At 37.7% G+C, this 25,059-nt stretch overlaps 1 protein-coding gene across 1 annotated transcript in view; it reads left to right on the forward strand.

The window, feature by feature from the left end:
- The window catches only part of TOX (thymocyte selection associated high mobility group box), a 299,355-nt gene that overhangs the window by 255,335 nt on the left and 18,961 nt on the right, over window positions 1-25,059 (forward strand). Inside the window, exons 5-6 of the mRNA XM_055318438.1 lie at window positions 9,982-10,212; window positions 21,242-21,322. Of these exons, the coding sequence (XP_055174413.1) occupies window positions 9,982-10,212; window positions 21,242-21,322 (312 nt within the window). The remainder of the gene's footprint in view (window positions 1-9,981; window positions 10,213-21,241; window positions 21,323-25,059) is intronic.

Here is a 25,059-nt window from a genome sequence, read left to right on the forward strand (position 1 = left end):
CATAAACTAGACATACAGTAAAACATCAAAGAAATATAAACTTGGGTAGCTTGTGGTTCTAAGCCTATAATCCAGGACTTGTAATACAACAGACACTATAAGACACTTAAAGTATCTGGCATTAGAAGTGTATTTTTAGCACAGTTTTCCCTTTTGGGAAATTATGGGCTGAGAATCACAGTATATCTTTTTCCATCCTTTTACTTTCAACCTTTCTGCTGGAAATATCCTTAAGTTTTATATAGGTTCCTTGTAAATGGCATATAGTTAGACAGTTCTTACTTTTAAATGAAACCGGCTCTATTTATATTCATATAATTACTAAAATATTTGGGTTTATTTCTCCACTTAAATATGTTGCTTTCTCTTTGCCCCACATGTTCTATGATTCTTTTTCTCCTTCTTACATTCCTTAAGATTATTCTTCTTTTTCTCATTCCATAATTTTCCATGGTAAGATTGGAAATTGTGTCCTTTCTCTTCATTTAGTATCTACCGCTGATGCACAAATGTGTAAAATTCTAACATTGATTGATATCTTTACTCTTCTTATAATATTTAACTCCCAACATCCCTCAACACCATGGAGTAGTTATTGCTGTTGTTTTAATCATAATTTAATTAAATCATGTCATTTAATCTCCATGAAACATGATTTTGGTTATTTTTACAGCCTTTTTTCTTTAGTTTTTTTTTTTTTTACATATTTAGTATTTCTTTCATCTGACATCATTATCCCATATGCCTTTAAATTTCTCTTTCATGAGCATTTACTGGGAACATGATTGCCTTAAAAAGTACTTTCACTCTGTGTGGAATCTTAGACTGATACTGATTCTCTTCTATCCTATCGAAGACATTCTATTACTCTATGACATTTTGATTTTCATTATCGCTTTTGAGAATTCTACTGCTTCATTGTCTTTTCTTTGAAAGTGATCTGTCTTTTCTCTGACTAGTTTTAAGATCTTCTTTTGCCTTTTGAACCCTGCACCTTCACCGTGGGTCTTTAAATTTACTGTGAACCTAATACTTCCGTTCTACATCAGTTCCCGGAAATTTTCAGCCATTCATGTTTTTGGAATATTGACTTTCCCCCATCCTCCCTTGCAATTCTGTAATTCTGATAAGACATACACTAGACTTTCATATTTTCTGTTTTTCTGCCCCTTTGTATTACAATTCTGCTTAATTTATTGGTGTTAATTTCCCACTTCATAATTCTCTTTTCAGCTGGATGTGATCTGAAATTAAAGCTGATCTCTTGAGGTTTTCATTACAATTATTATATTTCTAGCTTTATTTGGTTTTTTCTCACATCTGTCTGGGCTGCCTTTTGAGTTGCTTGTTCTTTCTCCATATATCTCATTCTTTTGTTCTTTTGACAGTTCTTGCTAATTCCAACACATTAAGTCTTCCGAGGTCTGTTTCTATTGTCTGTAGTTGATGCTGGCTCTTGGTTTTGATGCCATGTTCCATTTTGCTTTTTGGCTTTTAGTTTAAGAGCTGGTGCTCATTAAAACTTTATGAGGATTCTATCAGACCTGGTCCGAGGGAAGATTCCTCTAAAGATGATTTGTGTTTGTTTCTCCAAGCATCTCAGGCCATTAGGATCTAGAACCACTCCTGGCTTTTTTCAGGTCACCCAAAGTAGTATGTATTTAGGGTATCCATCCTTAACAAATGCTGTTTCTGTTGGTAAATTACCACAAAAGGTATTTTCCATTCTCCATTCAGTATTTTCTTTGCAGGTTCTGAGAGGGTGCATTCAGGGGAAGTTGTTTTATCCCAGAATGGCATTGAGAGTCTAATTCTTCTCTGTCCTGACTTTGATAGCAACCCTCCTGTTAAGCACCCCACTTTTGGTCAGCTCTGGGCTTTGTCTTCTATCTACTATGCATTTGACTCAATTTTACCAGGCTCAGCAACTATCTTCAAGATGAAAGCTGCCTTCAGTACTCTGCTTACTCCTTTGAGTTCCTGCTTTCGCTTACTTTTTGCTTTTAAGAGTTTCTTACTAAGCTGCAAGTTCATCAATGCATGTGCTTTGCCACGCTGGACAGAAAAAGAGATTTTTTTTTTCTCAAAGCAAATAGGATAAGTCACTAGAGCAACAATTAAATAAGCTCTTAGAAAAGTGCTTTTTATTTACCACCGTTCTGAAGGCAAGAAGATTCCTGAATAAAGAAAAAATGATAAGCAGACAGGTTTCTGCAAACACTAAGTGAAATCAAGCAATGTTAGAACCAAGTGTCAAGTCACATTATCTAGCAATAGGACAGCAAATTGGCACTGCAAAGTCTATTATTTTCCACATTGAGCTGTATTTATAATGCAATTGTTCAACACTTCTTATGATGTAAGATCTATGATTCTTCTAAAGAATTCCTTAGACCCTAGCACATGAAAAAAATATATATTCCTCATTTATCAAAAATAAAGTATCCCATTGGTTAAGGCTGAGTTTAGCAAACTAGTTCTGGGGAAAAATAATAAAATTCAGTCAGACAGTTAGTACCTGATTCTAAATAGCTATTTGAAAAATCCATTTAAGTAATTAAATTATACTAGGATAAATTATTTTCAAGGTATATATGTTCTTAGATGATTCATGCCCTAGGTAATCGAACACACTTCACTAATTCATGGAATAAAAATAAAGTGAGGTTAAACATAGGCACCTGGCATTTTATTCCACAGGACCCTATGCCAGCATTCTTGTGCTTTCTATGTATGGCAGAAAGAATATTTTAGATTCTTTCGATCCAAAAGAATAAGAAATATATATACTGCCCTAGACAGGCAAATTTGGAAAAGACCAAGTGAATTCAACAAAATCGATGAATAGAACTACTAGGTATATATAATTATAATCAACTCTTTTCCTCACCTGAAAGTAATTTTTCTGGACAGTAGCCTGAATTTCTTATCCTTACATAAGGCCACTGAATTATCTTTGCTAAGCTCATCCTAAAACAATACTTAGCTATGTTTTGCAGATCGGGGAATCCTTAAAAATGAATTTGCTTTATAAACTGTGATACAGATTCGTGCTTCTGAATCATTTCAAAAGTAAGGCATTTCATAAACTTTTTTTTATAATTGATGTTTTGAGTCATTGAATGTACTGTTATTATTAATGATAATAATAAACCTGATTGCAGAATGAAAGAAGTATTACAGCCTTGCTGATTTCACAGTAACTAGATGACTTACTTTCCATGCTTATATGAATTTATTCTCATAAGGGGATTTTAGATGGCATAGTTTAGAGAGGAAAGAGAGAATGAATTTAAGTAGCAAAATTTTTCACTTACAGCAACAGTACCATCACAAAAAAGTGCTGTGATATGCCCTGTTTCTATGGCGAAGATTTTATAATATTTACTTTATATGATAAGAGTTATAAGTGGAGTTCTGTGTTGTTTGTTCAGCCTATTATGCAGATGGTGCTTGATTAAAATCTATTTTAAACTACAGCGATTACTGCAAGATAGTGTGCATTAAACAGCTCTCCCAGCTCCATTAAAGGCTTTGGGACCGCGGCAGTTTATTTTAAATATGCTTATAGACGTTTCTAACTTCTCCAGGGACATTTCAATATCAATGATTCTCTTTCCTTGAGAGTCTTAATTCCTGTACTCTGTATTCTTAAGAAGTATTATCTAAGCAACACTGTTAACACATGCTTTTTTTTTAAGTGAAAAATGTTGTTTTCTTGTGATAAATAAGTTAAATACATCACTATAATTAAGCAACAAGACATGGCAGGAGTGGATTATCAGAAGCCTAAGGACACCTCTAGGGATTTTAGAAATAAATCTGTGTCTACAAGTAAGTGACATGAAGCACACGCATCTGTGTAAAGCTTATGTGAGAGTAATATTTATCTATGCATTTTTGTATGCATTTATTTATTCACTAGTGCTTTAATTGTTGTGAAATAAACCTGTAGTTGATCAGAATTACACGTAGGGCCTCAACCCAGCCATGATATTACTTGTTATGATTTTCATACAACTTTTGTAGGTGTTTCAAAGGTCTTTGTCTTGTCACTCTGAGCCTTTGCTCACTGCTGTAGGTAACAGAGTGGACATGTGTGGTGATCCACTGCGTGCAGGACCCCACGCTGAGGCTGAGGGGAAAGCAAGATAAACAGCACCTGGTCCTTACTTTCAATGCTCTTGTCATCATGGAGAGTTTCTATTTTTGCGTTAGATGGTTTCTTCTCTATTCTAAAGACTATGATGTTGGGATTCACTTTAACTCTCCAGTCTCAGAACCCTAGTGATTCCAGAAATATTTACTCTAGAACAATGCTCAGGGGCGTCTCAGTGGCCAAGGCCGTGATCCCAGGATCCTGAGATCGAGTCCCACATCAGGCTACCCCACAGGGAGCCTGCTTCTCCCTCTGCCTGTGTATCTGCTTCTCTCTCTCTGTGTCTTTCATGAATAAATAAATAAAATCTTTTTTAAAAAAATAAAATAAAATAAAATAAAACAATGCCCACTACACAGTGCTGTACTGTTCACACACTCATCATGTGTGACTGTGTACATTTAAATTTAACTAACTAAAAATTAAGAAAATAAAAAAATACACTGTGTCAGTTGTGGCTCTATAACCACATGTGGCTAGTGGCACCCCTTTAGACCCCTTTTAGACAGCACAGAGAATATTCCCATCATTCCAGAAACGTCTAGGAGATAATGCTGTTCTGGACTTTAGAAGTCAGGGCCTCTTAGAAAATTAGGATGTAGAATTATAAGCTTTCATCCACCTAAGTAGGAATTCAGGATCTAGACAATCCTCAAAATTAACGTTTAGAGACCTATTACAAATCCATTTAGCTATGTTTCTACCACAGTTATTCATCATCGTGTTCATCCCAAATAGTTGGTGGTCAAAAGAGCCAGGTATTTTTCAAAATGCAGTCTGTTACTGGCATGTAAGTGAATCCAAATTATAACCACATATTTTTTCTTCAAGGAGGCTTTGCATAGTGTTTTTCGAATATGTGATGAAACTACCTCCAGAAAGCAGGACTTAAAAATCCCCATTTGATTACACAGAATCCAAGATAACTGTGCATTTCTTCACCCTCAGAAACACAAGAAAAATGCAAAATGAAAAGTAAGACCCACACACACCAGGAAGTTCAAGTGGTGGACACCCTTAAACTTCACATAGCACTGCCCAACTACTCAGATGCATGAGGTAACAAACCACAACATGGAATTTTCATTCCACTGTATCGCCTCCTAAAAGCAAAGATGATGTGCATACTCAGTAAGTCTTTATACAAAGAACACCGAACAATATAATAAATGATTCCCTTCAGAGCACATTTTGTTATTTTTTTAAATGGAGATCTTTCATACATAGTTTTTGCTTTTGCTTTTGCTGTTTCCTCTCCTGTCAACTGTGGTGAAAGTCAAGGCACTAGTTTAAATCTCAGTTGAGTTCCGTGGGGGCAATTCTATAAATGTTCATAATATTATGACCCCTTTAGTGGTCTCCTTTAATATACTGAGGGAAAGGCAGTGAATCTTGATACACTAATATTTTGTGTGTATCCTTTAGCTTGGTCCTCTCAGGTGCCAGTTTTCTTAAGCAGCAGATAATTGAGGTTAACATAAGTATTTAAAAGGAAGGCATATCAATATGATCTTCCTTGGAGACAGATTGCAGACAAAGCAGATGCAATGCTATGAGGCTGGCTGGTAGACCGGCCTTGAGGGGAGACCACACCCCACCTTCCCAGTGTAGTGCCTGTCAGCTACTCAATCAGATAAACAGTTGTAGCCACCGACTTACACTCCATAATGCATAAATGACGTCTCCCGTGTTTGAAAATCGGAAGAACTCATGAAATGCTTGCTTCTGCTAAACAAAACACTGAGATTGAGCAAGACTACATCTGGCTAACCCTACAGGACAAGCCAGGAAAGAGGGAAAGCTTCCAGACAACAAACAAAATGGACTAGTTGCAGAGAATTGTTTAGAGTTTCCAATAGGCTTGTTAATACATTACTTTGACATGGATAGTTTGTGGTTTTGATACCCTTGGCAGAACTTCCTACTGGCATTTACAGGTTATCCTGCTTCCTTGGGTCATCCCTAGACAGTAGAGCCATGCAGAGCCAGATACAAGAGCATAACTCTCCTTTCCGTTACAGCACAGCATCACACATTAGGCAGATCTAAAACCTGTATCCTATCATCCAGATAACAATTTAAAAAGGAAAGCAACATGAAGATCAGTAATTCAAAAACAATTTTGGATGGTGGAGGAGGGAAATTATTTAAATAGTTTGGGAAAATCTTTTAATAAGTACATTTACATTGCATCATGGGATATTTACTATTGTGAGTGACATATGATTATTTTCCAAAAAGATTGATAGAATCTGTAATCAAAGAGGTTTTTATATGTTAGCTTGCTAATTTTTTTATTGAAATTTGAAAGGAGTCCAGGTAATAATCCATATGGAAAAGTGTTCATTTTCCTACACTTTATTCCCTATTTTTAAATATTTCCAATCCGTGATGCAATATGATCTCTAATATCATGTTCCCTCTACTTTTACTATTATTCTTGGTATACTTTGTTGACTCCTTTCTACTTTTCTTTTAATAAATATTTGATATTATGAATATGGAAACAGTCATGTTTATAAAACGTGGATCTTATAAAAAATACAGAGAAGAAAACCATAAAGACACTGTCTATAACCCAGAGACATTACTGTTAACATGTCAAATACTTTTAAAAAATTTTAGAAAACTTGTGTTTTCTGTCTTTGTGTGTGTGTGTGTGTGTGTGTGTGTTTTCTGTCTTACCACATATTTGATTATTGTCCTAAAGTTCTCAAGGAAATCAGCGTGGTTTAATTTCCTGTAACAGAAACCATTTATGCTTTGACTCATTCATTCTTGAAATTATATTATTATTTTATATTGTAATTTTTATTACTATTATAAAAAATGCTAATCACTTACTATAAGTCAGGAACCATGATAAGTGCTAGTGAGCAAAATCACATATGGACCTGCCCTAACGGTGCTTATACTCTGGGTGAGAGAGGATCTAACATATAAATTATTATATAATTACAAATTTGATACAAAAACTTGTATCAAATTTATTACAAAATTGTGCTATCAAGGAAATACACAGAACCATACATGTGAATAACACAAACTGGACTCTTAAAGTATTTAAGATACTTTAATAAGACTTGCAAATAGAGATGTCCAATAGTGGCTGTTTCAATGCATTCAAAATTCAGGAGAAACATGAGTTTGACCGTCAGCCACCCACAAAAGATAATGGAAACCTTGTGTCTCTGTGAGATTACTTAAGTACAAACTCACAAGAGAAGACAGCAAAAGACATCAGGAAGGCTACAACTGAATGGCTGGGTGGAAGAGGATGAGCCAAAAAATGATTCTGGAAACAGGCCAGCGAGGTAGGAGTAAAACCCAGGGACTGTGATGTCATGGAACCCTTAGAAGAGAGGGCATTCACAGAGAGAAATCAAGTAAGGGGAAGACAAAATAGTCCACTGATGTTAGAGAAGTGTCCCTTGGGGATGTTTTAAAGAGCTAAATGATGAGGAAGGCACACTGAGATGAGCTGTAGCATACAGGTGTAAAGAGAAATTTTACTTTTTTGTTTGCTTTGTTTTTCAAGTATTTAAATACCAGTTAGAACCCTAGAGTTGAGGGTGAGTCTGAGGCTACTGTCTCCTATTCATAAGCATTCTGGTTAATTAGTGTGAAGTCTGGATATCCAGGTATTATTTCGAAGTTTCCAGGTGATTCTAACGGGCAGCCATATTTGAAAGCCACTGTTCTAGGCCAGTCTTGCCCACATGCTTAATTTAGAGCTAACACTAGTTTGCCACTCTCAACTCTGTCCAAACATGCTGGACCTCTCCCAGATTACATGGGGACCAACAATTTCAAAGGATCGCCTCTCAGATCCCTCCTAGGGAAGTTCTCTTCTAATATTAATCTGCCTTAGTTGGCCAGGTTCAAAGCATCCTGTGCCCAGGGAGATGTGTGATCTCCTTCAGTAGACAATTTCAAAATGATAATGTTTTAACTCTTCCTCAGTAAAAACAAAAGCCCAAGTATTCATGTAGCTTTTTTTATGTCTCTCTTTGATACTTGGAACATATCTTTTAAACTATGACCATATGGCATCACAAATTAATATTAAGGTCATTTCTTTCCATTCATTCAGTGGATGTTTTTAAGTTTCTACCATGTCATAATTAACACTGTGATATCATTTTCAAGTTTTAAATGAATATAAATATGTACCTTCTCAGTAATCAAAAATGGTACTGCAACTGGTTTGCAGTAGAGAAAATTGAGGCCCAGAGAAATGATATGATTTGCCCCAAGATTACACAGCTAAAAGAAAGCAAAAGAAGGTATGAGTCTAGACCCTCTGATGGCATACCCACTGGATATCATGCTGGCTCCCCATTGCTGGCAGTCATTTTACACAAACTACCCTACCCTGTCTAGCAGTTTGTTGGAATGACCTACATAGTGTTTGTACATATGTTTGCAGAGAGCACAAAAGTAACAACAACAGAAGGTGAGGATATAGTACCTCATGTGATAATGGCAGCGTCATCAGGAGATTGGGCCCGTGCACATTTGCACATTTCTGTCAGGAGCAGCATAAGGAGAAGATTTCCAACAGAGTCAGTACTATTTGCTACTCATGTAGATTCACAGAATTTTAAAACTAGAGAGAAATCCAAGCCAAAATCTCTGATTCTATACAAGTGCAGTGACATCACATGTAATTAGTTAATATCAAAGGTCATATTCAAATGCAGATGTCTTCAAAACATTCAGTGGCACTGAATGTTTTTTTTCCCATTTGCATCTGAATAACAATGAAAAGTACCCAGATATTCATACTTGAGGACAATGGTGAAAATAGAACCAACTTTTAAACTTGAGTATAAAGCTGTTCTAGAAATGTCTAGAATCTGGAACCTAGTTTCCAGACATGCACTTTCCAATATGAGGGCCACTAGCCACATCTATTTAAATTTCAAGCAATTAAAATGATATAAAACTTTACATTTTACTCCTTATTTATCCTAGCTGTATTCCAAGTGCTCATTAGTTACATGTGGCAACTGGCTACCATTTTGAATAGTGCAGATGATAGAAATTTACCCTCATGGCAGAAGGTTCCATTGGGCAGCATTGATCTGCCTAAATTATGCCAGTCACTGAGCCATGAGCATTGCTAGTTTTTCCTAGTAGCATCCTATAGACTTTAAATGCAACATCAAAAGCCATTCAACTTATGGAACATGTTGCCCACTGTGGGGTTTTTTTTTTTTTAAGATTTTATTTATTTATTCATGAGAGACGCACAGAGAAAGGCAGAGACATAGGCAGAGGGAGACGAAGGTTCCCTGCGGGGAACCTGATACAGGATCCCAAGACCCTGGGATCATAACCTGAGCAAAAGGCAGACACTCAACCACTGAGCCACCCAGTCATCCTACCCACCATGGTTTTAAAGTCATACTTAGGAAGAAAAGGATAAACTCCCCAGAAAAAAACAAGATAGGTTGTTCATACAATAGGGGGAATCCACTGCCACTTGTCATTCAGCAACCCAAATGAGAAAAATGAAGAGTTGACAGGTAAGGGATAATATTTAGTGGTATAATAATATTATAAAAAGAACCGATAATACTATTTTAAAGCTATGTAAATTAGATTTAAAGAAGGATAAATATGAAAACTACAGGAAATATGAAGTTGGTTTGGCCTGAAAAACAACACCAACAAAACCAAGGGCCCCCCAGGAATGCCTGTGTTTGTGTGATGAGTGTGGGAGAGTATATCTGTGTAAGCTTCAAAGGAGAGCAAGATGTCCTATTGCCAAATTTTCTTAGCTCCTCTGTAATTCTAATTTTTGATGTTTATTTCAGATCAATGGTGGAGAGAAGCGACCTGCCTCTGACATGGGGAAAAAGCCCAAAACCCCCAAAAAGAAGAAGAAGAAGGACCCCAATGAACCCCAGAAGCCTGTGTCTGCCTATGCGCTGTTCTTTCGTGATACTCAGGCTGCCATCAAGGGCCAAAATCCAAATGCTACCTTTGGTGAAGTCTCTAAAATTGTGGCTTCAATGTGGGATGGTTTAGGAGAAGAGCAAAAACAGGTAAGAAAAAATGCAAAGTGGAGTTGGAATCGACATGTTTTAAGAAAGTGTATATTCACTCTAGAAAAATGGCTTCAGAGGACTGTGGGTGAATTTTTCAGATGCCAGAACAAAGACTGAGAATACGCCCCATCAGAACCAGACTTCAGGAGACTTTCACATATTTTTATACTCCTTTATTGGTCTTCATAAATAGCATGTTAGTTTCCTTTGTTTCAAGGTTTATATACTGTAGTTACTCTTGGAAGGACTTTTATATGTCCCAGCCAGGATTACATCATGCCTTAATGTTGCCAATGTGATCATAAAGACTTAAAAAAAAAATACAGAAAGTATTTTGAAAACTGTCCACACTTCTCTTTAGCACTTACTATTTACCCTTTGGTCATCAAAACCCTCTTTGCTCTTTGCTAAATGAACCTCAGATTTAAGGGTTTCTACCCTTAGCCATTCCCTAAAGACCACCAGAGCATGTTATTCAATCCCACATATACCATATTTCTAGGCTGTGTTAAATGGGACCAGATGCCTGGTTATTTTCTTCTGGTGTAGATTGCCATGATGTGAGGACCATGCTTGGGGGGGGAGGGGGGCACATGGAACACTCTGCATCTCAGCCACAGCATAAGCAGCCCAGATCTTGAGGAGGATGGGAATCATGGAGAGAGAGCCAACAGTTCAGTACACAGATGTAGCCCCCCTTCAACAAAGAAACAATATTGATCCCATATTTTTAAACCAGATTGCCATTGTCACCATCTAGAATTTCATTGTCAAAAAGAAAAAAAAAATAGACAAGCGTCATCATCAGGTTACAGTCATTGAAACAACCACATAAATGCAGCTGTAGCTGTTGCAGAATACTGACCGGTGGTAATGATGTACTAATCTCCTAGTTGATTCTTGATAGAGGCCTTTATGTTTCCTTATCAGATCCAGGGAAGAATGTAAGAAACAGAAAGTCTCAAAGCTATATACATCTAGAAGTACCTATATGTTGTGAATATCGATCAACGGCTAAATGTATAGTTTCTCACTCTTTGAAGAACACTTTCACATTTGATTCCTTTCATTTATTCTGCTGAATACTCATAGATGCTGAATATTCATAGATACTTTTATCTAAATTTTGTAGATTATGAAATAGAGCCAGGTAGTTAACTTTATCCATGTATTCATTCAATGAGTGTGTGTTGAGCATTTACTATGTGCCCCAGGGAGTGTTCTAGACACTGGAGATCTAGCAGACAAAACAAGTCCCTCATTCTGTTGAACGGTTTGTCTAAGATGATTTGGCTGGTACATGGAATTACTGTGACTAGAACTTATCACTCTATGAAATCAGTAACAGTGGAAATGATAGAACCGGTTGCTAAGGAACAAAGAACCGGCCCCACCCCGCCCCCAGGTCTCCCCAGGCCTTCTTTTCTGTAAGCCAAAGCTACCTTTTACAGTCTGAAATCTCTACACATTTTCTTAATGTCTCTGTCAAGATTGCCGTCTCAGGGATGGGTTCATAGAAAAGCACAGGCCTACCATGTGGAGCGTTATGATGCAAGAGTCATCTTCCAGGACAGAAAACACACCACTGAAACATTCTCTGTGCCCTCAGTTAAAATATCCATCTCACTAGGAAGAGAGTAGTGGACATTGTGTTTTGTGACTCTAATGAAAACCTAATACAGTTGTTTCGGGATTCGAGAGCTGATTTTTCTCTCCTAACATGGATCAATTTGAATTCACATTCCTGAAGCTGTGATGTGGTTCCCAGTTGATGCTGGACATTCATGGTGGGATTCTACAGTGACTTCACTCTTCCACTCAGTAGAGCATTGCTGAATGAGTAACCAAGTGAATAGAGGCCAGGAATCCCAACCCTATCCCTGCTCCAGATTTTGGAATCCTAATGCCTCACAGTTCCACCCCCTGACGCCACATACCAGGACATACGCCTCTCACGACTTTGATCACTCCTGTGCATATTCTTAGACAGGCACCAGGCTTTGATACTATAAACTCTTTTGCTTGGTGAGATAAAATTTCCTGGAGGAGGCATTCTGAAAGTGATCGCTCTCCCTCGGGATTATGTGCAGCAAGTCTCACCCATCAGAGGACATACAGGATTCCCCTCCGAAGACTCAGCCCTCCTCTTTACCTGGGACTCAGCATCTAAGCTGGAAGTGTCGTTCGAAGGCTCACACGTGCTCCTTTTGCTTCCACTTTACCGACTCTTATTCCACAAAACATTAGTAGCCTGTGCTATCACTCATCTGACTCCTCTTATCCATCTCCTGGACCCCAGATACCTTTCCCTAATTATTTCCTCCATTTGCTAGAGGAACTCGTGTGGTTTTAAGACCAATAGTTTGAAAGGGGGAGGCATATGACTGGTCCTTCACGTTATCGATGTTAAACGTCAGTGCCTACACCCATGTCCCCGAAGGAAAATAATAGCATTCATAGGATGAAAATCAGGTAGTTCCTCAAGGCAGCAAATACAAAGCTGCAGGTTGTTCCCACTAATTCTATTATAATAAGGCCATTTATTTTTATTATAGCAAGAGGGGAAACATTAAGATAATATTCCACATTCTTTTTGTGTGACCATAGAATATGAGATTCACTATTCTCGACTGTCATGTTAAAAGGGAAAATCTCTCCCGTTGTCCCATACCGCCTTTCAGATTGGGGCCAAGGCTTTCTAATGCAGATAGGATCATAGTGATGATGTAACATTTAAGGATTTCTAATTGTATGCGTGTGATGACAAACGTTTTTCTCTTTCTCTTGTGCACCTTATTTCCAATTCAGTAAGTAACTCTTAATGAGTCTACCTTTAGGTTCTCTCTCCACAGAAATAGTTGGGGTTAGGGCAAAGAATTTGTTTAACAAATAAAGGATGAAGTTCTGTAACGGCCAGTATAGCTCGTCGGTTATTATAAAGCAATTTCATAATCAGAATCCAAGTGTTAAAAAGTTATGCCAAGATTGTTTAGGAAAATAACTTCATAAAAATAACTTTCTTTTTCTCTTATTAAACCAAAGCTGATATTTTAAAAATGGAGCACCATTATGAACACGAAGTATTGGGAGCAGTGTGGGTCACTCTGTGATGGCTGTCCCCATCCTTTATGCTCCTTTGACTTAGCAGGAGTTCAGCATAGCTTATCCTTCCCTCTTACAAGGTGATCTTGCTTACCAAAGAGAGTAAGGCTGAAGAGTACACACAAAAATGAGATCTGTTATACACACAAAAATGAGATGTTATATGCAGAGGATGCAGGCCCATCCCGGGGACAAGCAGAGAGAGGGTCAAATGAATGATACCGGGCACTGAGCTTACAAAAGGGAGCATACTGCATCAGATGGGCCATTGCTCTGCTGCTCTGTGGCAGCGCTTCTCCCACACTTTGCAAGAGTTGCCAGCAAAGCGAACAGGCCTGCCTCGAGTGCACATTTGGGCATCAAGAGAATTTTAGCAAAATATCCCAAAGTGTTATTATGGTGTATTACCACCTGTTCTTTCCCTTTATGTTGACTCATTGTGCCAACATAATATAGTATCTCTGTTTCGAACTTAAATTAATTGTATTCTACTCTCATTTAATATTCAAATTTGGGAGGGCACATACTGCTATGTATTTTTAAAGGAATGTTGCTGGAGCAGATTAGAGGCAGGCCATTAAAGTTCAAAATTTAGGCGTGTTACAAGAGCCCCACGTGATGTCATTGGCATTGTGTAGGCAGCTGGTTCGGTAGAAGCTAGCGTTGCATGTGCCACAATTGTTCAAAAATCCTGTTGTCATAATAGCCCACAATTATGAACAGCTACAAATGTAAACACAAACTGGGGAAAATGGACAAAATTATTGATGATTTATTAGGGGCTCAGAAAATTACAATATTTAAGGAAAAACAGCTATTAGCGAGATTACAATTGAATGTTTTCTTGACAGCCAGAGGGAACATGACTAATAGAGCTGCTGTATGTTTATATCACATGCTTCCTCCTTGTGGAGGATGGGCGGGAAAGAGAAGCCACTGCAGAAGGGCAGATCTTTATTTTCAGAATCCATGGTGAGTGAGCAACTGTATGTACTTTGGTTTCTGTGAAGAATCTCTCAAAGAAGAAAAATCAAAAGGAAGCTGAAAGAAGCGATAAAAAATCCTCCAGGAGCACAAAACCTCCCTTATGAATCATTCCCACCAAAGCCACTGAACAAACTTCACATATCAGAGATCTCCCCATTTTAATACTTTGGAAGATGGTGCTGAATCTGGAATGGAAGCAGAATTGTGTTTGGGATTCCAACCGGAGGTTTTAAATGCTAATGAATCGTAAGACAATGGAAAGCCCATTTCAGAAGCAGACTGAGTCGTTCAGAAGGCACCAGATGGAGAAAGGGAAATAAAACAGAAGTATTGCTGTGATGTTGGTCTTTGCTACTTATCTTTCACTGACTGGAACCTACAGAGAGTGAAAAATAATAACTTAACAATATCACGCCCTTTGTATTAGGCTCCTTGGAGTTTCAGCCACCCTCAGCATCTTTTTTATGAGGTTTCAGCTAAATTTCTTGTCTATCCCCGTTATTTCTGAATTCTCTGATTCCGGTCACCGGAGTAAAAGATCTAGGTCCACGGTGGCAATAGAGCACAAATCAAGGCCTAGTAAATTAAAGAGTCCGTCCAGCTTTGAAGCAGGAGGGATTGGTCCAAGGAACTAAAAAAGGGTTCTCGGGTCCTTTTGAGCCACGGAAAGGCAGCTCTTAAGTGGAAAGGGAAAGTCACCTTAAATCAGAACCAGATGTAAATTACTAAATGAACCTTAAGTTCCTAATTGGAGACACAGTCGGGCTGTAATACATTTAGCAAATTACAAACAAAATGTTCTTGTTTACATTACATTAAATGGCTTTAAAGCTTCAGCCAAAGAGCTAAATAAACATGCTGTTCTGCTAAAAATGGAGTGGAAGGCCTGTTCAGATAGTTTGGTATATTCAGGAGAAACCAGAGCCCTCGGTGCCCAGGGAGTGTATTTTTGTAAACGCCAGTCCCGCCGCGCATGGAAGAGGAGCGTAGATTTACCTCCAGATCCAGAGCCTAATGAGCAGATCTCACTTGCAGGGAAACTGTTTGAATACTGCAACATATGCCTTCTTTCAGGATGCATAATTCATATCCAAGGATATTAGCCATAGCAGTTCAGCTCAATAGCAACACCTCATTATTTTATCCCTCAGTATTTATTCCTATGTTTGACGCCTCATGAAATTACTGTTAATGTGTTTATATAAGGGCAGGTCTGACACAAGTGGCAAGAATGTAATTTCCTACTCATTCTTTCCTGCTGCTGTGTCCTCTTCCCCTGGTAGAAGTGGCAAGTGTAAATAGTTAATTTGCTTCAATTATGAGCCTGTCCTGCTAAATTAGAAGCAGCAGGGAGATGAAGAGCCAGAATTATACTTATGAGGCAGCTGACAAATCCTCTGAGCCCATGGAATCAAATCATTTACTCCTCATTGGTGCTCAAACACCCACTACATAAATGCTGCCGGGGTTTCTCCCCCCCCCCTTATCTTCTGATAAAATTTGGATTTTACGTCAACAGTACTTAAGGTCAACTAAAATCCCGTTGCACTGTAACACTCACACATGTGTTGATCTTAGCCATTTCCTTGTAAACAGTATGCGTGTTTCCTTTTTTTTTTTTCCTTTCAACCAGGAGTAAAAAATGTGAAACCATTGTTCAGATATAAACTGTAGAATAGGAGAAAAGTGTGACTCATAAAAATGTTGAAACTGAGGGGTTCCTTTTAATAATTTTATTACATGAAATGGTTAGCGTATTTTACTTCCCAAATGCAGGTGTGTACGTATACATATCATTGTTGGCATATAATGGGATTATTGCCTGCAGGCGTAAACCTACGTAGTACACACGTAGAAAGCGCCTATGCTCATCTACGGTGGAAGCAGACATCTCGCTTGAAAGCTTCCATGACACTGATGGAGAGAGAATTTGAAGAAAATACTCCAGTGGGTGGGTTGGATGTCTGTATATCAAATCCTCTATTTCCATTGGTGTGCATTTTAGTGTAGAAGACGCAATTCAGAACTTTATCATGCTCTCTCATGCCTATACTCACAAAAGGAGGAACCTGGCACTGGAGATTCTATACTCGATCATGCACATCTCCTGAGCCCCTACTATGTCCCAAGCATGGCTTGCTCTGTTTACGGGGGCGTCATCTGTAGACAGTGCAGTTGAGTGTCAGAGAGACTCTTCAAGGGGAGTTCTTCTGCAGCTCGGAGGAGCCTTCGAGTAAATGAAGGTGGATCTGTGATACTGGATCAAGTTTGTTCACCACATGGTTTTGCTATATTTATTGTAGGATAGTGAATAAAGTGACTATCCATTCTACTCTGTTTTCTCATCTGTAAAATCAGAGTAATAATACCATTGCAACCTTCTTGTTGAAAGAATTAAAAGACTAGAGATAGAGCCTGACACACAAAATGCACACAATTAGAGGCATGTTTTTAATGCCTTTTTTTGATTCTGTAACTTCAGTTCCTCACATCACAGCAGGCACATAGTAGGCACTCAATGTATAGTTCAGTGTGATTGAACGACATCATACTTGCCCCAGTCACCCTCATTTAATCGACACATACATTTTGTAGCCTTTTTTTTTCAAAGAGCTTGCCTACTATTCCATAAGGAGATCACACCATTATTGTGTAGACCATTTGGAGGGATCAGATGGTCAGCAAAAGAATTGATAGCAAGATTTTTGTCACATTGTATAATATTTTCAATCCTCTGAATACTACTTTATAAATGTCTTTCGGTTCTGGAATGCTTAAGAAAACGCTGAGCAAGTTACACATGATGGAAATGTAACCACATTTAAGTACTAAGTTCTATATAAAATACAGATGCACTTGCTCTAGCTGTCCTAAATAATAACAGCATTGAAAGAAGCTGTAAACGTTAATTTCTAAAGGATACAGTGGGGAATTGTGATTAAATTATTATTTCTTATACATAACTGTACTTCTAAGCATTTTCTATAAATATGAACTTGTAGTGGGGACGAAAAAAAAACCCTACATTTGAAGTCAACCAAAAGAAAAATGCCTTTTAAGTTTTTTTTTATAGTGTTTGAATAGAATACAGAATTGGAAGAATTACACATTTTTTTTCTTATTATTACTGTAAAGGCTTGGTTGAAATAAACTATGACTATAGAGATTAACTGAGGGCCAGAGCAGAAAAGAAGGAAGGAAGAAGGAATTAAATGGTATTTATAAGATTTTCCTTTTTTGTATGAGTTAGATGGATGGTTTGTTTGGGGAAGGAGCAGAACGTAAAAAAAAGAAAAAAAAGACAGGTTATGTTAGACTTCTTTTTCTATTTGAGTTTATCATAGTCACTGATATTGAACTGCTGATTTTAATTAGGGATTAACAGCCTATAAAAACATGTGTCCATGCTGGTATTTAGTGCATTTCAAAAATGATTCAGTGAATCACCAGATTAGATGAACAGGATTTGGATCCTCTAGAATTGCTATTTGATGTCGATCTTCGTATGTTTTAGATTAGCCGTTATATATGTTTTAGTTTAACCACTAAGATGCAGTCCTTAGATAGGATATGGTAGCTTTCTTAGAATAACAAACCACAGCATATAACTAAGTCAGGACAGGATGAATTCAAAAGTGTTTGGATGAGCTGGAGAAAATGATAAATGATGTATTATGATTTTTAAATCCTCATCTGGCCAACTTTGCACTTTATTTCAAACAGCTGTAGACCATTTGGAAGCCATTTTGTAGCTCGACTGAGTACTAATATTTACTGTACGAACCACATATCTTTAAAATATTTGTCTTTCCCTGAGAGAGAGACCGTTTCTTTCCCAAACTTAACTTTGACATAAATCAGACCCATCCTTCTAGATTAGAAGGTCTGATCATTGCAGAGCTTGTTCGTAGCCAAACACCGTCAGCGTCATCTTCGGTTTCTGCAAGTAGGAGACTCTCCATCCGTGAATAGATGCTTGGAAATATTTTTGAGGAACTCCTTCCTGACCATTTTTAAATAACTGTTCTAAAGTAAGGGTTTCCTACTTCACCTGCATGTGGAATCCTCACAGGTTTTATCATTCTCTCATACATTTGAGCCTCTCCTCAGACATGGCCATCAACTATAGAATCCAGAAAGCATCCATGTGCAATTTTAGATGGTAGCATGAGCAAGACATACACAGTATATAATATTGGAGCCATTAGGTAGTTCTCAAAGGTGAAGGTCTAAGTTACCATCAGAGAAACCCCCTCAGATTTTAATTTCACTCTGGGCTACTCCCCTTTAACCGCAATTACAGAGATATATATACCTCTTGAAATGACCACCCTTTGAATCTTCCCTCTGAACATCTGCAGCTATGCAGGAAAGAGCAGACCCATCAATCCGCGTAATATGGCATGATGAGTTTACTCTTTTCTAAAGTGGTATGTAGGCACTTCTGTGATGATCCCACATAGCCGATCATCAATAGGCAATAGGGAGCCATTTCTAGAAAACAGGGCACTCTGAATGCTAGTCAGGTATCCTGTAACAACATCGATCCCAGACTGAAATCAGGGGGCACATATCCAGCCCGAAACATATTGAGTTAGCCACCTTTCTCCAGTGGTTGTTAATCAACAACTTTCAGGAAAGTTAACACTTTGTGTGATGTTAACTCCTGGGAGCCCAGCAAAGGGATAGCACTGGAGTAACACTTGCTGTTTCGGTTGGAAACCAAATGCTAGAAAGATGGCAGATGCTCTAATCAGGCCATCTGACACCACCATCTTATCTACTGCTACTTAGAATATGTTGCTTTGGTCAACACTCTAGACCAAACTCTGTTATATCTGCCTTTGGAAGTTAAATGAACCCTTTTTAGCTGTCTGGGGGTCACCTGGAGTAGCCTTTTAATAAAAACATGTTAGAAATGTTTCCAGTGTACAAATGCGTGTTACCATCGAAGATATATTTACTAAATATTTGCTTCAAAGTCCTAAATAGCATCTCTCTGTGTGGGGAGAAAACCCTCTCAAAAACAGTTTTAAGGTATTAAAAGTATATGTAAACATTGTCAGCTTAAGATCATTAATTATAAATTATGTCTTGGAGAAGAGGTTGAAAGGAGAACTATAAACAGAAATCTGTCTCTCAAGGAAAAAAGAAATCAATAAGAAGCAGGAGAGCTCTGTGTTTCTGACTGTGGCTGAACCAAGGCATGTAATATATACACAGACCATTATTATTCAAAGGCATTTGTTGTATTTGTTTCCACATGTCAATTTCCCCCCCCAAAAAAAATCCGAATTTGACTTCCAATAATTAGCTCAGCGAATTCAGAATACTTGAAACAAGGAATTTATTGGCTCTTTACTAACAAACTTCTTTTAAGTTTCTTTGTTTTTATATTTAGTAAAGCTGGCACAATGGTTTATAATAATATTGTATGAATTCTTAATTGTCTTATTATGATTGCCTTTTATTTTATCAAAATATAGATAGAATCTAGGCTGAAGACCTCCCAAAATTGGGAAACCAATTAACAAATTCATTTCATAGTGTCTTATATAATTTTATTGACAAGGTTAGTCATTTGCTTACCTTAAGTAAAATGTTCTGCTAATTAATATATTCATGAGTCAATAATCTCTCACATCTCGAATCTCCCAGTTGTGGACCAGGCTCAGCAAACCACCTTTGGCATTAGAAACCGTAAATTGACCTCTGCTGCCGACTTGGGCAGATATTTGGTCTTTAGACATAATTTATATTTAACTACACTAATTCTAAAGCCACTTTTCAATACTGATCTGTGTCTATTTTTGAGCTCAGCATTACAAAATATTAGCCAAGCCTCATTCCCTGCTGTCAAATTCAAGATGTGGGGAATTTAAAATAGTTGTATTGATGAAAATACATTTCCATTTACACAGTAAATGGTGAAAAATATTTTATTCTTGAGGGCTGATTTCAAAAGATTGCCAAAAACAGACTCTAAAGCCTTGAAAGAATCAACTTAATGGTAGCCGACAGCCATGTGTGTTCACTTTGCTAATCTTTCATTTTCGACTCTAATGACTCCTTTCTGTTTAACTTAGCGATGTGACCTTTAGCATACCAGCAAGTCATTTTTCAGTACTTTTGCTCAATTTAGGATGATTTTACTTTTATTTTCAAGATGATTCCCTCTGAAAAATGAAAAGCTTCTGTAAAACGAAATTCATTTCAGAACATTTGTACCTTTTCACAATGAGGTGTCCACAGATCCATGTCATCCAATGCCTTCGTTGGAAAGGGCATGACCAGAGCAGGCTACACGGCATGGCATGAGTGCAGTCCTCGGCCACTCAGGGTCCCCATTCCACTCCCAAATGTGTCTTTGACTGTCATAGCTGATTCCTGAGTTTTTGAAAATAGGACTTCAAGGCTCAAAATGTTAAAATAGTGATGAACCTGCAAACTTTGTCACTGTTCCTTTGATTTACTTTTCGAACATAATTGGTCATCTTTGAATCCTGTCCTTGTTTTTATGCCTAGCATGGAACATATATACCAAGAATTTAATGCACTGTAGAATTATCTGCCCATTATATAAATATGAATGACTTCTTTATCTGCTTGTGGTTTCCCTGGGAACCTTCATCAATAGTATCTTTCTAAGCCAACTACCTCCACTCTCAAAGTAACCCAGATAAATCCTTTCATATGCTTAATGTAAATGGAAAATTTTACTATTGTTAATCTTCTTCTTATCTAGTCTATTGCCATACCTCTTAGAAATCTGTTTCAGTAAGAAAACATAATCTTTGGGGAGATATATATTATTATACGATATAATTGCATGTGCGCGCATGCACGTGTGCGCGCACAATTATCATTCCACAGTGTACTTCTCTGGAAACAAAAGCAGATGCACTTTCTAATTTAAGACTCTTTGTTGTTGTTATAGGTCTATAAAAAGAAAACCGAGGCTGCAAAGAAGGAGTACCTGAAGCAACTAGCAGCATACAGAGCCAGCCTTGTATCCAAGGTAACGTGCAATTGTGCAATACTGGGATGGAGCGTGGCCATCTTATTGAAGCCTACAATGGTCATTTAAAAGCATAAAAGATCACTTTAGCATCTCTGCACTATCTTCTTGTTGAAAAAGAAAGTAAATCCTAAACTAAGGTATACATTTTGGAAATATTTGTTCATACCTTAAGTCCAGAATGACATCCTCTGGGCCTTCTGTGAAATATCATCCACCTGTGGATTATTGGTTTTGTGGGTTAGTCACAGTACATTCTTAATCCTGAGCCAACCTTCTATTTCTCCATATCCTCCCCTTAAATTTCCCCTTGCCCCCTGCCCCACACCCCATCCCATCAGCCTTTAGCTGAGAAGAAGCCAACTGCCTCATGACAGCAGCATTAGGTTGTAAGCCTGCCCCCACCCACTCCCAAAAAAATCACAGCATTTCATTTGAAATGAAAACACCACTTAAAAATATTTTATGCTTTAGAATGTATATCTTAAACACTAGTCCTTTCTGTGATAAATACTCAAGGGTTGTCTCTCTTTGGTCTCAGATTATGAAAGATAGAGTTCCCTTTACAGATTGCTTAGGGAGGCAACCTCAGAGAGACAGAGCTGATTCTGTAAGCACTTGACAGGATATCCAATCACGTCCAAATTTGACTATTACTTGGCTCAGAGTAGCTTGTGGCTCTGGACTTCATTCCATTCACCCACAAAAACTGTTTCCTCTTTCATCCAGAAATATCCATTCCTCTTCCAACAACTCTCAAGTAATTCTATAAATGAGTTTTCTATCAGGGAAAATATACACTGAATATATTGATGCAGAAAACAAAAGAGAACACAAAATACAAATGTATGAGAAATTTCTTTTCACTATTGGTCTAATGCAACTTTGTGTTCCATTTTTAAGGTATGACATGGTGGGGAAACTTACTATTTATTATTTAACCTTAAAATTTCCAGCTCTCCTATACTATCTCACTATGGATCTCATACTTTTCTAGTTTATCTAACTCCTTTTGAAAATATTTTTATTTTCAGCTGATACTATCTCTCATTTCTGTATATTTAAGAATTCACAGAATGCATGTGAAATTTTAGCAAAAACATGAAGTAAAAGATATTAGATCCAATAACAAAAAAAAGAGTTACAAATTATTACATCTATTCAGCCTTTGGGTTAAATAGCCATGTTGGTATTATTTAGATTAAGGTGCCCCAAATGTAAGAGGGATTTTTTTTAAAAAAATGAGTTCTCCTTATTTCATCTAAGATAAGTTTCTTTTTTGAGCATTTTAAATAGAAGTGTAGTCAGAACATTTTATATATGAGAAAATCAATACATAAAGTCTCCCCAATACAAAGCACTCTGGTTCATGTTATGCAGATTGCCAGAATGTTATAATACTGACTAAGCCTTTACTTTCAAAACAAGTGTCCTCAGATTTGCTCTTCGCTGCAACTTTTCTCACTGTTCATTCTCAGAGTTGCAACCCTCAGTATACGGCAATTTATATAAATGCTGTGAATTGCCATTTCTACATTTAAAAAACCAAGCACTTTTTTTACAGCTTACTCTGACTTTTTTTTTCTCTTTGGCAGTAGGAATTTTGCTGGAACTGTTGAATGTCTATTTATGTACAACTATCTATTATGTGTATACAAATTGAAGGAAAATTGCAAATACCCTCTCCAGGTTAGAAAAATGGCCCTCTGATGTTGTACGTGAGTGTATATTCACAATATAACCTTGCAGGCACATACAGAAAATTTACCAACCTACCTTTCCATTGTACACAGACACTTATGTAAAAAATCCATTTCTTTTCCATTTTAAATAGTGACAAGGAAAATAATAGGCATTCATATTCACACATACACTTTTTCAATGTTACAGGTTTTTTGTGTATTATAAATTATTTCCCTATTCGAAAAGATGTAAAGGTACAATCATAAAAGGCTACATGATAATAATAGTTACAATTCCAGGTAACCACAGTGTACCAGCCATGCTCTGCTTTTTTTCTCCATCCACTATTCATGTATTCATTTGACAAATTTCCCCAAGCATGTGGTCTGTGCTGAACACTGTGCTAGGCTCAGAGGACACAGTGGAGAATAGGCACATATGTCCCATGGAGAATAAGCAGATATGCCCTTGAAATTTAAGAAGCTTCCGTTTTGTCGGGAAGACCAAGAATGAACACATAAACTAATATATGACCAAGATCTTTGAGAATGTAAGCATTTAAAAGGTAAAAAAAAAAAAAAAAGAAAGAAAGAAAGAAAGAAAGAAGAAGAAGAAAAAGAAAGAAAGAAAGAAAGAAAGAAAGAAAGAAAGAAAGAAAGAAAGAAAGAAAGAAAGAAAGAAAGAAAGAAAGAAAGAAAGAAAAGGATCTAATAGGGTGGTCTGCAAAGTGCTCTTTGAGGAGGTGACCTCAGAGCTGAGAGCCGAAGGAAGGCAAGGAGCTTGCAAGACACAGAGGGAGCCTAGAGGAGGGAGAGCTGATCACACCATAGGTATAGCAAGTGCAAAGCCTCCAAAGACAGAAATGACTCCCTGAAGTCAGAAGTGGCTGGAGCTGAGTAAAGAAAGGGAGCATGGTTTGAGGTGAAGCTGGGAAGATGCTCGAGAGCCAAATCACCAGCAAGACCTTGCAGGGCATTGAAAGTAGCTGGATTCCTCTTATACAGAGGAAACCATTGGGTGGGTTTCAGTAGAGGATGGGTAATAGGATTTATATTTATATTTTTATTTTATTAGATTTTACTTTATTTACTTGAGAGAGAGAAAGTGGAGCAGAGGGGGAGGGAGAGGTTCAAGCAAACCCCACACTGAGCACGGAGCCCAGTGAGAGGCTCCATCTCACGACCCTGAGACCATGACCTGAACCAAAACCAAGAGTCAGATGTTCAACCTACTGAGCCACCCAGGTGCTCTGGATTTATATTTTTAAAAGATCACTTTATGTGCATAGGTTCCCTCAATTCCCACACCTTATCCTGCAAAGCAAGCTTGATTATAAACATTTCACTAAAGAGGAAAAATAACACACAGGTAACAAGTGCCCGAGCCCGGAGTTGACCTACACCATCCTCAACCCCTGTGCTGGGCCTTGCTGCTCGTGGGGGCCAAGCAGTGTACTTGACCTGCTTCCTTAAAACACCTCCTGCTAAAAAAAAAAAAAAAAAAAAAAAAAAAAACACCTCCTGTTGCACAAGTTATGGCAGAGCATTGACATTCTCACTTCTAAGGTCATTGATGTCTATTACATACTGTATTAACCAAAGTACCATGTCTATTTTCCTAAGTTCCTGTGGGCAAATATTATTTACGCCTCCAGAGCTACATATTTTGGTAGTCTCTATGCAGTGCAGTCACTTCGCCAAATAGGGCTCTGCTCCCCTAGACCAATAGATCCTCCCCTTGCTAATTTCCAGCCGTGTCAAGTCTGCAACTTCTTGCTGCTTCCACTCCAGGCCATGCTCGGCATCCCACCCGGGGCTGCACAACACCTGCTCCGTGTCAGGCACAAGCGTAGGTGCTGAGAGCACAAAGAGGAGTACAGATCAAAGGAAAGTGTGTCACAGTCCTTGAAAAGCTTGAAAAGACTATCTGCTAAAATTAGCTGCTTCTTGGGGAACATAATCAAAAATAGAAACAGCCAGTGAACATTAGCTCCACCTATGAAACTGAGTCATAGGATTAGCGATGCGCCTCTCAATTAGTGACATTCCCTCTTA

Source organism: Nyctereutes procyonoides, unplaced genomic scaffold (assembly GCF_905146905.1).
Source record: "Nyctereutes procyonoides isolate TBG_1078 unplaced genomic scaffold, NYPRO_anot_genome, whole genome shotgun sequence".
In the NCBI taxonomy this organism is placed as follows: domain Eukaryota; kingdom Metazoa; phylum Chordata; class Mammalia; order Carnivora; family Canidae; genus Nyctereutes; species Nyctereutes procyonoides.